Source organism: Lithobates pipiens, unplaced genomic scaffold (genome assembly GCF_037356315.1).
Source record: "Lithobates pipiens isolate NorthernLeopardFrog02 unplaced genomic scaffold, aLitPip1_a1.2 Scaffold_18, whole genome shotgun sequence".
In the NCBI taxonomy this organism is placed as follows: Eukaryota; Metazoa; Chordata; class Amphibia; order Anura; family Ranidae; genus Lithobates; species Lithobates pipiens.
The window spans coordinates 428,187,765-428,203,528 of record NW_027507758.1 but is presented as its reverse complement, the minus strand read 5'-3'; the positions used below and the strand labels follow the sequence as shown (position 1 = coordinate 428,203,528).

Sequence of the window (15,764 nt, the reverse complement as noted above, 5' to 3'; positions counted from 1 at the left end):
CAGCTGAGGCAAAGCTGAGGACATGGGCATTAGCTTTTTTGAGAGCACTCTTAGCCCACGTACACACGGTCGGAGATTTTGCCAACCAAATCCGTCGGATTTTTCCCGTCAGATTTAGTCCGATGGATTGTGTCCGAAACTGTTGCATACACACGGTCGGGCCAAGTTGGCGAAAAATCCGATCTTTCAGAACGTGATGACGTAATTTCGTTACGATGGGACTACATTCAGGCTAGTAGCCAATAGCTTTGATGTAGGAATTTGATCTGAGCATGCGTGGCACTTGGTCCGAAGAAAATGCTCTACACATGATCGGATTAGGTCCGTCCGGCCCAGTTGGTCGGGAAATATTTCCAACATGTTGGAAAATTGGGTCGGACGGAGATTCGGACGGAATCAGTCCGATGCATACCACACACAGTCGGATTATCTGACGACGCGGTTCGATAAGACTCATTCCGACAGATTCTCCGACCGTGTGTACAAGGGCTTAGAAGCTAATGTTTATTTGTATGGCTCAGGTCACCATGTCATCCAAAGTAGTGTCAATTTCATGTCCTGCCAGTTCATCTTTAATTTGCTTCAAACCCCCTCTCCAAATGGTGGAAGTGAGGTCCTAATTGTTCCAGATGAGTTCAGCCATGAAAGATGAAAACTCATGTTTCATTCTACTGTATGCAAATCTTGGCAGAGGTGTAGACGAGTACTTACAAAAGAAGAGGCTTGAGCCACAAAGGCTGACATTTTGTTGATCGCAGGATTGTCTTTTTTCCTGAACAGGGATGCCCAGGCTGAAGCTTCAGTATGCAGTAGGGAGATTACATAGAACAGTTTATCATAGTCCATAGGATAGTTCTGTGACTGAATGTGTATTACACTAAATAATGAACCTGTAGATGCGCTTAGAAGCCTGGTGGAGTCAGCAAATGAAGTTTGAAAGCCACTAGTGAAAGAGAAGGTTGGGGTAAATGAGGATGTAATATAGCCAGAAGTTAAGGAACTGCTGCAAGAGAGGCCTGAAGTTAATTCAGACAAGTAAAAAAATGGTATAAGGATGACCAACCACTTGACCTTGACTGGTTTCTTGGGCATCAAGCCTTTTTTCAAGAGATGTTTGTTAGGATCAGCAGGTGGCTAAGGTTCATTAGTTCAACCAAAGTGTCATGTACAGGTGTCTCTATTCACTGAGAGCAAATACAGAGGCATACCTGAGGCTGCATGGAGGCACAGATGTCACAGAATTGTTCAAAGAAATGAATGCAAAGAATAATGCACGTGCATTGTTGCTAAATTAAGATGTGAACGCTTATTTTCCTTGTTAGTTTGGATCTATATTTTGTTGTAAACATCCCATGGCATAATTCTGCATAAATAAATGAGGATCTACAGTATATGTCAACAAACTCTCACGTTTATAGGCAGATAATGATCTCTGCTTCCCCAGGAAGGGGCACTCCTAGTGGTGTGGAAGGGGGATAGAGAGGGGAGACTTGCAAACACACACACACACACACACACACACACACACACACACACACACACACACACACACACACACACACACACACACACTCTATATGGGAGGAAAGACACAGATATCCAGCAAGATGTAAGAGAGTGTTCCTATTCCTGATTGCAGCAAAGCTGCTTCTCGCCTGTGTCCACAAGCTTTCTGCAATGTAGGGTGATTCCAGTCTGTTCTGAAGATACCATCCATGCCGAGAATGGACTCTTTCCTATGCAGGTATGCTGGGGCAGCCACAAGCCTGAGTTAGGGACTAGTTTAGGGAAAGACTGTTGCCTTTGTTTTACTGTCATGGCACTTTATTTAAGTAAAGCTTTTGAAAACGTTGCCTTTGTCTGATCTGGAGGTACTCAAGGGGTGTAATGCATGTAACCGTAACATATAGTTGCAGCTTGGGTCATTAAGCACATAGGGTTATGAAGACATTAGTAAAAGAGTTAATACAGTGTTTACATATAGTGATTACCAAGGTAAACAAAGGTTTCTTTAGCAGTCTGTCACTAAGCGTGTAGATATGGCAGGTGAGATAGCCTCATGGCACTCCTTCGGCCGTAATCTGTCTCCAATAACAACAGGAGCTAATCTGCACTGCTGGGGCCATCATCCTGTACACAGGTATGGGAGATGAAGTGTTAAGTGAAGTGTGCGCATTGAGTCCATGCTACGTGCAAGGCGGGAGCCATACTGTTACTGGTAGTGCGATATCGGTGATATGCTAGAGAGGGCATTGGCTCTGCATGTCCCTCCTAAACGCACAAGGGACCGTGTTGGTGTATATAATATCAAGGGAGTTTACTAGAGTTTGTTCATGTTTAATGTTCTGTCCAGTTCGTGAGTGTGGCTCCAATAAAAGTACCCCATGTGTAGTGCAGTGACCCTGTAGAAAGTGCCTAGCGTAACCCAGAAGATCCCACCCTGGGTTAGGCATCTCATGTGAACTTTTCTTGGTGGCCTACAAGTAGGGGAACATGGAGGACGTGATGACCACCCCATCACCCTACGACCTGCCCCTTACAGGTTTGCACTGTAGCTGGCCCTATACATTTAATAATCATGCAAACACAAGTGCCAGATGTTCTTCTGTATTCAGGGTCTTATGAACATGGGAAAACTGCTTCTGTAACATAGTGTCTTAAAGAGAATTGTTATCCATACAACTACATTACATCTATATGGGTTCTAAACAGCTATGTAAGACTGTAGAAAGGTCTACTCAATGTCTAGTCGAGTTAGCCATTCCTTGCAGAAGATGGTAAGTTTAGAAATGGAGCTAGTAATATGTCTATGATTATGGGTTTTAGAGTAGTAGTGCTAAAAAATAGAATTGTACTTTTTATTTTGTATGCACTATTGGGAGAGCAAGTAGAGATGCAGTATTGACTCTATGATTCTAGTTTTCATACATGTGGCTTAGCGTCCCCTTTCTTCTGGAATGGAAGCCTATGCAAGAGTCAGGGTATTTTACAGAGCATCTAAAACAAAGGTAAACCATTTTGCTTACATGTTATTGGTTGCATAATATTATGACTGCTATACTTTGTTTTGTTGAAATGAAGGTGTGCTACTTCCTCCTTTGACCTCCATACCCCATATATATACACCTGATATTTTTCATTTTTATTTCTGACTTAGCAAAGAACAAATTCAGGGTTGGACAATTGTTCTATTACTAGCTATTCTTTTGAAATTAATTTTAACTAGCATGCTACAGTTATAATCTCCAGCATATGAATTGCCAGTAAAGTATATGGTCCTTTAATGTAGTTTCATAATTGATAGCTTGGAAATCACTTGTACAGTTTCCCGGAAAATTATATGCTTTACTTTCCATACAACAAGGAACATTTTCTCTACTAATGGAAGAACATTAATAGTTCTGTAATATCAATTGTAATTATAGATCAGGGAACACTAGATGGGTTACATTAGGGGCCACAGATGCTTACATCAGAGACCCCGTAAAGTATTGTGATTATACTTATATGAAGCCGGTAAAGGGACACCAATTACACAGCTGAGTACAAATGGCCTTTGTTCTTCATCATGTATTTAATACCTCTCAATCCAATGTGCATTTCTGCAAAGGCAAAAGTCGTATCAGAAGGTCACCTATTTTCTTATCTCCTAGCAGGTAAATTACGTTTGTGTGGGATGAATATGATTTCAAGACTGAGCAGCATCTTTGAAAAATAAATGAAAAGCTTTTTGGGAAAAATCGATCAAAGTAATGTGGGTTGCTAAATATTTAAAATATCATGACAGTGCAATTATTTAAAAAAGTGTTCCTTCATCTGTTATGATAAATCTCCACCTGCATGCCTGCTGCTGATTGATCTACATGGCAGATTCGCATATCTAGACCTGGCTCATTATTCTAACAGATTGATTTACAAACCATTAAATTTTAGCTGTTTGATCGTACCAGTGATTTCTTCAATTACCGTTGTTTTATGTACATCACCTGCCTCTCTAATGACCATCTTTATACTTCAGAAAGGTCATCATGATGCATTGCTCAGCACAGGGAATGGTTGAATCGCTCCTGTCATACTGTGGTCTCATTCTCTCAGTCTCCTGTCCAGTATAGCAAAAATGAGCAGGAGCCAAGAAGTCTGCAACACAGGAGGTTATATAACTGTGTAGTATATATTTCTCAGCTCATGCACAGTTTATTACTTGAAGAGAAATTAAAGTACAACTTTAAAGGATGACTAAACCCAAGAACAAAAATGTAATATATTGTAGCTTATCAGTAGTTGCATTTGTTTTCTTGTTTCCAGGCTAACAAAATTTTCAGCAAGTATAAAGAAAAAAAAACTGTGAGTCTTGTAACTTCCTCTGAACTCAACTGAAATCACAATAAAGTTAACTTTCTCCTAAAACAGGGGTCTCCGAATTGCAACCTGTGAGCTGAATGTGGCTTTTGCTTGCTGTTATCTGGCCCTTGGAGCACTAATCCTTCCACTGACACTAAAGACAGGGCACTATTCCTCCCACTGACACCAACAATGGGGTACTATTCCTCTTACTGACACCAGAGATGGGGAACTAATTCTCCCACTGACACAAATTATGGGGCACTATTCTTCCCATTGACACCAGAAATGGGGAACTAATTCTCCCACTGACATATATTATGAGGCACTAATCCTCCCACTGACACCAATGATGCTTTTTTTCTCCCTTTGACCACCAAGCCTTGTTTACTCCCACTGATACCAGGGCATTTTCTACTCCCACTGGCCACAGTCCAGCTCCCCCTAATGTATGAAGTGCAGTCAACTGGCCCTTTCTTTGAAAAGTCTGCAGACCCCTGCAAACTTTTCCTGGCCCAATGTAATGGAGATGAAGAGAGGAATATGTGTTTGTTGAACAAATTAGGAGAGCAGATTAAGATGACAATGATGATACTTTATAGATACAGAACAACGAGTCAGTGTTGTCACTTTAGGACAGTGTGTTCTTTGCAGAATTACTAGGCAAACAAAAAGAAAAACACAAGAAAACAAATGCAGCCACCATATCTAAGGACTCGTAAGCTGAAATGTAAAGCATTTTTCTTTTTCAGTTTAGATATGATTTGGAATGCTAATCTTTTTCCAGCTGCTTTGTTGGTTAACACTGTTAAAGTTGTAAATACCCTTGTTTGGCTCAGAAAACTGTTAATAGATGCTATGGGTGTCACAGAAATCTCAGTACAGTTTGAATATATAAAGATTTATCCCAGTAGTATTATACATCTGTAGGTAACTTGAATACAAATTAATGCATGTACAGTTCAGGAACTTCAAACATCTATGAATACACTTAAGCCTAGTACACACGGGCCAAATGTAAGCTGGCATGTGCTGGGTTCAATAAAAACTGGACTACATTTGGCTCGCGTGTACGGCAGCCGTTCTGAAAGAAGCTGGCCAGCTCATGACCGGGTCTGTCGACCAAATCCCACTTAGCGCTTTCAGTTGCTCTGACCTGAGCTGTCAGTTTATTTATCGTTGAACCCCCCCCCCCCCCCCCCAAAAAAAAAATAGTAGTGTGTATGAGGTTTTAGTTCCAAGCAATGGTATCTACATTGTAAAGGTCTTTAAATTGGAAGTAATATTAAACTGTATCCAAAGCCAACATTTCTGAACATAGTAGGGTTGATTTACTAAAACTGGAGAGTGCAAAATCTGGTGCAGCTTTGCATGTTAGCCAATCAGCTTTTAACTTCAGCTTGTTCAATTAAACTTTGACAAAAAAAAACCCTGGAAGCTGACTGGCATCCATGCACAGCTGCACCAGATTTTGCACTCTCTAGTTTTAGTAAATCAACCCCAGTGGGTAGGTACAATCAAATCTGTCAGGGTATTTTTGGAAAATAATGGTAAAGTTTTCCGTGTATTGCAGAGAGAGTTATTAGACAGATGTTTTTCCTCATTTTTATAGAGATTTCCCCTTGCTTCCTAATGTGTTTACAGTACAGGAAGTAAAGGGAGATCCAACACGACACAAACTAAAAAAAAAAACTGATGATTTTTAACCCTTCCCTATTCTATTCAAAATTAAATAAGGCTTTAAATATACTTTAATACTGAGGTTGAAGATTTCAATGTCTATAAATTATTTTGCTATGAGGCTCTGTCTTGTATTTACATGTCCAAATACAAGTATGAGGTCTGTTGTATAGGGAAGGGTGAGTTCTGATCTGTCATTATCCAGTCATTTCTATTCAGTATAATCAACACTTAAATGTCCTCCTGCCTGGAATTGCAAGCATGTGAACTGGGACATTTGATCTGTCTCGACTGATTTGTTAATTTTAGGAATAAGTGTGGATTTGGAGATTTGAAGGACTGAGCTCATTATCCATATTCCCATTGAACTACTTGTCAGCGCTCTGCAAAGCATGCATTAGAGTTGAATGTCTAATCTTTATAAAACTGATCTACCTCTGATAGGTCATAGCGAACACCTGCACTACCCTGGGACAGTTGAATTTGTGCTGATGTGTTCTATTATCTCTTCTTGCTGACGTGTAGAGCATTTTAACAAAGCAGCAGCAAGTATTTATGCTTTATTTCTTAGCCATTTTTAAAATGGATTGCAGGAGTTGGAATAGTGGATCATATTCCTGTGAGTAATAAATATGCTATTCTCTCACTCTTACCTATTTGAGTGCCAGCCCTGAGAGTGGAGTGCCATCTACATTAGGCATACCATGGGTGATTTAAATCATGTCATGAAAAGTATTCACCTGTTGAAAAATGGAAATTATGCTCATATTTAACATAATGACATAAGAAATACTTGTCACTTAGGGACTTCTAGATATTTTTTTTTTTATGCCTAAAACAGTATGATACATTTTCAAAATGCATCTCTCTAACCTTAATTCTGGCCATACACTTGGTGTAATTTGGAAACTTTCCATCAGCCTTGATTCAAAATAGGATTGCATGAAATTGAACTGTCCACAACAATTTAACACTTATGGTTTTGATTCTTTAATGATTTAAAGCACCAAAATGTAGGTGGAAATAGTTTAAAATGCCCAATTGATACTCTGGTAGTTTTAAATGACTTTCATTTTAATTTCGATCATTTGGTCAATTGAAAATGGGAAAAGAAGGGACCAGTGAATGACAGATTTTTTGTGGACTGTTCAATGCCTATCAATTTTCTTCACTGTTAAAAAATAATGGCAAGCTTACAGAGCTTCAAACAATCTGTTATTTGTATTTATGGAATCAAAGCCTTTGGAATTCTTTACTTCACTAAACCACTCACTCTTCTCAATGACTATCGAATGAAGCACTGAGTAACTTACCTATGCGTCTCTGGAGATTATGCAGTCTGGTGTTAGCATTGTCTGGTCTGTGTGGGCTTTACAGTAGCAGTTCCACTAGTTGTCACTTCAGTTCTTTAGGTCAAACCCATATGTCAATCAAGTAATGATGATTGTTTGCTGCGGTCTCTGGATAAACATTTTGGTGTCTGATCATAATCCGATAAATGCCGATGAATCACTGATGTTGGTTAAAATAGAATCAGTTCTATTTCAGTTAGCAATATATTCCCTAAACTAAGAAATTAAAATAAAATTAACATTTGCTTTAAGGTAATTAAAATAAGTAGAGATTTTACCATGCTGGTCTGTTTATTGAAGATCAGATTTATAGCCCTGCTATTAAAATAATTAACATATTCTCTGCAGTGTTTTGGATTTATGTAATAACATGTGGTCAGGTTTATAGCCTATTAAAATAGATACACTTTCAGGCCAACTAGCTTAGTGTAATAAAATTTTATTTTCTTTCTTTAAACTGCAGGTATGCTCTCTGTGTTACTGATGCAACTGCTGTTATGGAGTTTGTGGAGTACCGAAACCTCTGCTATATTTAGCTTGATAGCTAGCCCATCTTTTACAATGGAGTCACTCAATGCTACTGAAACTGAGGAGCCCAAACAAGCATTTACTGTTCCTCTTGATCTGGACCTTGAGACAACTGAAACTGATCCAGTCACAGATGGTGGGATTCAAACCAGTTCCCAGATTGCCGTAACATCAACAGTAACCCCTGCTTCAGACAATGCGACAGATGGAGTGGAAAATAAAATAAAACAACAGGAACTAACTACAAGAAGTAATGAGCACAGGCAACCAATTAGTTGGAATGCATTCAACATGAACATCACTGAGAGTTCTCTCCATGCAGTAGACAGCACTCCCAAAGACATCGGAAACAATAGCACCCTACTCCTGATACAAGACACTAACAATGAACAACCAGATCCTTTCTTGGTAATACCAATGGAAAACACTACTGAAGAAAAACAGTGCTTCTGTAATATTCCTGGGCCCACAGGACAAAAGGGAGACAAAGGTGACAGAGGAGAGCCAGGTAATTGTACCTGTAGATGGCATCATGTATCATGCCTCATTAGCTTGTGAGAGATAAGACAAACAGTATGTCACAGACATCTGATCACTTGAGAATTTACATTGGAGGTGATATAGTGATCTTAACTAAATGTTGCATAAACATGTGCACGGGAGTTACCTGTGCATGTGAATCATGTGAAATTGATATATAGTATTGGTGTGACAGTGAAAGTCCCAATTCAGGGAATACCATTAGTGTTTTTCTCACACTTTCTATGACTTTACATGAAAGTTTAGAAGAAACATTGGCAAACGCATCTATGTGAGTTGTTGAACAAGTTAAATGCTATTGTAGTTGCATCATTTTTTTAACCCAACATTTTAGATTTTTGGGATATTCCATTATAAATAAAGTTTTTCTTCTTAAGTAATATTCCATTGCTTTGAAACTGTACTCTTTGGTTGCACCAAATTTTTTTTTCTTTTAATAGACTGTATCGAGCACTACCACAATTCTCAAGTAGATCAATAATTCAATACTGTTTTTTACTAAAGTTAAAATATGTTTTGCAAAATTACCTGCCAATTTATTAATTGCATAATATTTCCAAAGAGCATTGATGATGCTCAGTGTGGCAAGCCAAATAAAGTGTTCAGAAATGCAAAACTTTTAATAATTTAAGTTCTATAAACAAATGAAATTGGCTTCTGGTTTGCTGAACTGCCTCATCAGATGCTTATATATGATGTAAACACCTTTTGACTGTATATCGCAAGACCACATATAAAAATAAGTTCCAAAATATAAGAAAATACATGTCACCTTTACCCAATTTTATAATGAATAATGTACACTACTTATGTATATATTTTTAAAATGCACCCTCAGACCTTAAAATGGTACCAGAACTGAAATAATGTCTATGAATACTACAATTCATGAGAATGGCATCAGACATTATAATTATTATTATACATACATTTATATAGTGCCAACAGTTTGTGCAGCACTTTACAACCTTAGAGTAGACAGTACAGTTACATTACAATTCAATACAGGAGAAATCAGAGGGCCCTGCTTGTTAGAGCCTACAATCCATGGAGGGTCAAGTGAAATAAAAGGTAATAACTGTGGGGGGTGAGCTGATGAAGAAAATGAAAGTACAGTTGTAACATGGAGGTAGGAAGAGAAATGTTTTCAGGGATCGCCTAAAAATGGATTGCGTTGGAGATAGTTGGACAGATTGGGATAGGGTTTCCAAAAAATGGGAGAGACTCGGGAGAAGTCCTGGAGGCGAGTATGGGAGGAGGTGAAGAGAGAACTAGAGAGCAGGAGGTCTTGGGAGGAACGAAGAGGACAATTTGGTTGGTATTTTGAGACTAGGTTAGTGATGTACCTGGGGGCAGAGTTGTGAATGGCTTTGTAAGTTATTGTTAGTATTTTGAATTGAATTTGTTGGTGGAAGCCAATGGAGGGATTGACAGAGAGGAGTAGCAGACACTGAGCGGTTTGTAAGGCGGCTATGTCTGGCAGCAGCAATCATGATGGACTGAAGGGGGGATATTTAAAGGTAGAGGTAAACTAAGGTAAAGGTAAGTGTCAGGCACCCTGAGGCCAGGTGACAGATGCACCCCGTTGGGGTCAGGAGTGCACCGCTAAGGTAGTGGACCCTATGGTTAACTGCTGCAGATGGAGGGCTGGGTGGTTCAGGAAAGCAGGTACTCTTGAGCACCAACCTGGATGACACCAGGAGCTAGAGCATGAGATTTCCCAGGGTGCTTGTTCACCAGGAGCCCCTGAAGGTGAGGATGGATTTCACTGCAGTCTGGCTCCAGGTCGCGGCCCCCAGGGTCTCCCAGCTCATGCTCACAGTAGGCTACTGGAAGATAGAGAGGAACCAGCAGCTTGGGACAACAAGGGATAATCGGGAGATAGCCAAAAGATCAGGGCAACAAGCAGATAAGGATAGTCAAGAACACACCAAAGGTCAGGATATGAACCAGACAAGAATACAGTCAAGAACAAACCAAGATCAGTTACCAGAATCAGATGTAGAGCACATGGCAAGACACACATGTAGGAAGACAAACATACAATATTGATTGGCAAGGCTGACTTGCAGTGCACAGGTTAATATAGTGTTCTCAGTCAAAGGCTGGGGTGGAGCAATGCTTGAGGGGAGATCGCTGCAGATCAATGAGAGTAAGCCAATGAGGAGGGAGTTGCAGTAGTCTAGGCAAGAGATAACCAGGGAGTGAATCAGGAGCTTTGCCATTTCATTGGTTAGGAAGGGACGTATTTAAGAGTTGGGGTCAGGAGTGCACCGCTAAGGTAGTGGACCCTATGGCCAACTGCTGCAGATGGAGCTCTGGGTGGTTCCGGAAAGCAGGTACTCTTGAGCACCAACACGGATCACACCGAGAGCTAGAGCATGAGATTTCCCCAGGGTGAGTGTTCACCAGGAGCCCTTGAATGCGGGGATGGATTTATCTGCAGTCTGGCTCCAGGTCGCGACCCTCAGGGTCACCCAGCTCACGCTCACAGTAGGCTACTGGAGGATAGAGGGGAACCAGCAGCTTGGGACAATAAGGTATAGTCAGGAGATAGCCAAAAGGTCAGGGCAACAAGCAGATAAGGATAGTCAAGAACACGCCAAAGGTTGGGATATGAAGCAGACAAGAATACAGTCAAGAACAAGCCAAGATCAGTTACCAGAATCAGACGTAGAGCACATGACAAGACACACACATAGGAAGCCAAACATACAATATTGATCAGCAAGGCTGGCTTGCAGTGCACAGGTTAATATAGTGTTCCCAGTTAGAGGCTGGGGTGGAGCCATGCTTGAGGGGAGATTACTGCAGATCATTGAGAGTAAGCCAATGAGGATGGAGTGGCAGTATTCTAGGCAAGAGATAACCAGGGAGTGAATCAAGAGCTTTGCCATTTCATTGGTTAGGAAGGGATGTATTTAAGAGCTTTTGCGGAGGTTGAGGCGGCAAGCCTTTGAAAGTAATTGAATGTGGGGCTGAAAGGAGAGTTCAGAGTCCAGGATACCTAGCATCCTGGCATGCGGAGATGGGTGGGTGGTTGTGCCATTTCTCTTGACAGAGATGTCAGGGGAAGAGGCATGTGGGGGAGGAAATATTATGAGCATGGCAGACATGTTCTTTTCAGGGATTTGACAGATAGTACAAAGTTTTTTGGTGGGCAAAAAACCCTTATTGAACATGCAAAAACTTCCATTTATAAATCTGTTCATTGAAGCCTACTGTAAGCAATCTTCTAATTGGGTCCCTGTATACCATGGTTTATGACATTATGTTAATAAGAAATGATTTTGTTTGTATTGTCATTGGTACCATTAAAGCATTTTTTATGCCTCTTTTTTGCTATTTACTGTTAATCTGATGACTTTTCTTTCAGGAGAACTTGGACCCCAGGGGTTAGAAGGTATAATAGGAGACTATGGTCCCAAAGGAGACGCAGGAAGTAAAGGCGATAAAGGTGAAATGGGTGCTCCTGGAGTTAAGGGAGAACCAGGAGAAACGTGTGCACTTTGTGAAATAGGTAATATTGTGGATCAGGGAATTCCAGGTACTGATGGAGCCATAAGATTACAAGGAGATAAAGGTGAGCCAGGAGAGAAAGGTAGAAAAGGACAAATAGGACCTAAGGGAAGCCCTGGTGAAAAAGGAAACAAAGGTACAAATGGGATACCAGGAATTCCAGGAGAAACTGGGCTTCAAGGACTTATGGGTCAAAGGGGTCTTACTGGACCAAAAGGTGATCGAGGAATGCCTGGACCTATTGGACCACAAGGGTACCGTGGACCAGCTGGAGTTCCTGGAAAAAAGGGAGAAAAAGGACAAAGAGGATCACAAAATGAGCTTGATAATATTGCATTTTCAGTAGCCTTCAGAGGAAATAGGAATTCCTTATCACCAGGACAGCCAATTAGATTTGATAAAGTTCTTGTGAATGAAAATAAACCATACAGTGTAAACTCAGGCATGTTTGTGGCCTCTGTTGAAGGTGTCTACTTTTTCTCTTATCACTTGAGTCCTCTTCTAGTTGCTGGCTTAGTTCACAATGGTAGAATCATTGTACAGACACAAGCCAGGCAATCTGAGCGCAATGCATGTCAAGTCTCGGGATCGGTACTGCTCCATCTTCGTGAGGATGATGAGGTTTGGCTTCAGGTTCTAAGCATCGGACAGAACGAATATATTTTTGATGAAACAGATTCCCTCTTCTCTGGATTTATAGTGTATTCACTCGAAGATTAGAGATATAATTTCGGATGGACAATTTTGTGCATTAGCCACTTATTTAATAATGGATGCCTATGTGGCCATTTTTAACAAATCTCTTACCAATGTTAATAGAAACACTCTTGAATAGAATTAAGATATTCACCATATATAGCTACAGGAAGACTTCTTGTTAAGTATTATTGATAGCAGCTGAGAAAATATAAGGTTATATTGAGCATTTACAATGACTTGTCCTTCTAAATGGCATGACTGACTTTTTCAGAATTACTTTGAATTAGCATTGCAAAAATACAATAAATGTATCATGTTTATAATATCATTTGAATGGTATGTACATAAATGACCAATGCGCAAGATCTGCTTAGGACCTGGAGTCCTAAACTATACTAAATATATTAAACTATACCCAAATGACGTCTTGCCTTGTCATTCCCTACACTGTTTTTTTCTATTATCTATAAATTGTAGTGACTTTTTTACTGCTCATTATCTCAAACACATTTAGTTTGACTGCAAAGTATCTACAAATTTTTTTTGCAGTATATACATCCTCATACACTGAAATATTGTGTACGTATTACCATGTTTTTAATATATCAAAACCTGCAGCTCTCAGTAAAATAATACCTGGTGATCCTTGTTCAGCTTCTTCCTGTTATAGGATGATAACACTCTTCTCCTTACTCCCAACTGTGCTCCTGTGTTGTCACCATGTCACAAGGGTTTGTAAAGTGGCTTTTTAATAAAAATTATGTATGAATAGTCTGTTATCACCATCAGGAAACCCATCCTGAGAAATGCACGAGTGCATGCTTGTAGGCACCGAATAACTGCAAAGGGGCTGCAAGCACACTGGGTTGCAAAAGATAAAAAAATTAAAACATTTTTGGAGGTTTTCTTTTTAGATCTAGGAAGGTGAACTGCTAAACCAGAAATAATATTGGTCACTTGTCTGACAGTGCAGTGTAGAATGTGGTATAAGCCACAGTTTAAGGTTTTCTCAAAATTACTCTTGAAATGTTTAATGAGGAAGGAAGTGACTGCACCAAATGTTTAAAGGATAACTTTACTTTAAACAACTTTTATATACTTCCGTGTACGTGCTACATTGAGATCTTTGCTGTGCAGCCACTGGGCACACGAACAGAAGGATCTACATTCATTTCTAAGGGAAGGCCTTTAAAGCTTGGAAATTTCCATGAAGAAGCTATAAAGGTCTCCAGTGGCTACACAGCTAAGATCTCCAAGGGGCATGGACAGGTAAGTGTGAGACTTGCAGTGACAGGAGGGTTGCTGGGGATGAATCAACAACTGTTGAGGGTTAACTGTACTCAAGTATACAAGTAGATATGTATATTGCTCACACACCCAATGGCTTGTCAGCGGCGCCACTGCAAAATTCCTGGGTGGCTGGTCTGGCTCATTGCCCTCTAGCAAGTTAGTCAGAACAGGATATGAATTACCACACTCAATGCTGCAGCAACTTTCAAAAAAGTGCTTTTCAACAAGAATCCTGTCAGAGGTGACAGTGCTGCTGCTCATTGAGGACTTATGCACACAGTGCAGGCCGTTGCACACTGTCAAAAAGGAGTATGTTTCTGTGCACAAGAATCACAGGTGTTTGTGAAAAACCATGGACAGTGAATGAATGAATGAATGAAATACTTGTATAGCGCACAATGCGAACTGAATCGCCTCTAGGCGCTGTGTAGCATGTACAAATCAAAAACAGGTGGACATATGTCATGGTGACTATAACTACATACCTAAGAGGAACTTTAATGACATCCCAGTCTTAGTCCGCAGGGTTCAAAATTGAGTTGGCCCACCCATTGTAGCTAGAACAGCTTCAACTCTTCTGGGAAGGCTGTTCACAAGGTTTAGGAGTGTCTATGGGAATGTTTGACCATTCTTCCAGAAGCGCATTTGTGAGGTCGGGCACTGAAGTTGGATGAGAAGGCCTGGCTCACAGTCTCCCCTCTAATTTATCCCAAAGATGTTCTGTCATGTGGAGGTCAGGACTCTGTGCAGTCAAGTTCCTCCACCACAAACTCACTCATCCATGTCTGGTGGATGGGGGGTTATGGTGTGGGGTTGGGCTTTGCCCCTTAGTTCCAGTGAAGGGAACTCTTAAGGCATCAACATACCAAGACATTTTGGACAATTTCATGCTCCCAACTTTGTGGGACCATTTGGGGGTGGCCCCTCCCTGTTCCAACATGACTATGCACCAAGACACAAAGCAAGGTCCATAAAGACAAGGATTAGCAAGTTTGGGGTGGAGGAACTTAACTAGCCTGCTGGATTTTTTTGCTTGTTTGGTGCTTAAAGCAGGGTTCCACCCTAAAGTGGAACCTCTGCTGATCGGAACCCTCCCCCCCTCTGGTGTCACAATTGGCACCTTTCAGGGGGGAGGGGGGTGGAGATACCTGTCAAAGACAGGTATTTACACCCACTTCCGGGCATAGACTCCCGTGGGAGTCTACACCATTTCCTGTCCTGCCGCGCTGTCTGCTGGGACACACACGGGTCTCAGAGACAGCGCGGACAATTCCTATTGTGCTGTGCGAGTCGCGCATGCGCAGTAGGGAACCGGGAAGTGAAGCCGATTCGCTTCACTTTCTGATTCCCTCACCTAGAATGGTGGCGGCAGCAGCCGAGGGCCGAGCGATCGATCGGTCTTGGCTGCCGGCATCGCTGGAACCCGGGACAGGTGAGTGTCCATTTATTAAAAGTCAGCAGCTGTAGTATTTATAGCTGCTGGCTTTTAATATTTTTTTTGTAGGTGGAATCCCTCTTTAAATGAGAGTGACATGTTGCGCTCCTTCAGTCTCCTAGGATATCCTTGTCACATATCTCAGGAGACTGCAGGAGCAGGGAAATATAGTGGCTAGAGGGTGGACCTGGCAAAGCATCATCTGGGGCCAGCAGTAAGAGCCTGAAGAGACAGCTGGCTACAGATGATGTAAGAACAGAAGATGGTGGCCTGCCCCTTGCCTTCATTCTTGCTTAGTTGAGCAGGGACACACACAGACTCAAGGGCAGAGCTGGCAGAACATGATCGGAGGCCATAGGAGACAGCAGGCCCATGAAGAC

At 41.1% G+C, this 15,764-nt stretch overlaps 1 protein-coding gene across 1 annotated transcript; it reads left to right on the top strand.

Annotated features, from left to right (window-relative positions):
• Positions 1–3,558: 3,558 nt before the first annotated feature.
• Positions 3,559–13,082, top strand: LOC143988451 (uncharacterized). Its single transcript, XM_077488045.1, has 3 exons — positions 3,559–3,656; positions 7,837–8,409; positions 11,818–13,082. Exons 1-3 carry the CDS (start codon positions 3,569–3,571, stop codon positions 12,678–12,680), a joined length of 1,524 nt encoding a protein of 507 aa, XP_077344171.1. The 5' UTR covers positions 3,559–3,568; the 3' UTR covers positions 12,681–13,082.
• The last annotated feature ends 2,682 nt before the right edge of the window (positions 13,083–15,764 follow it).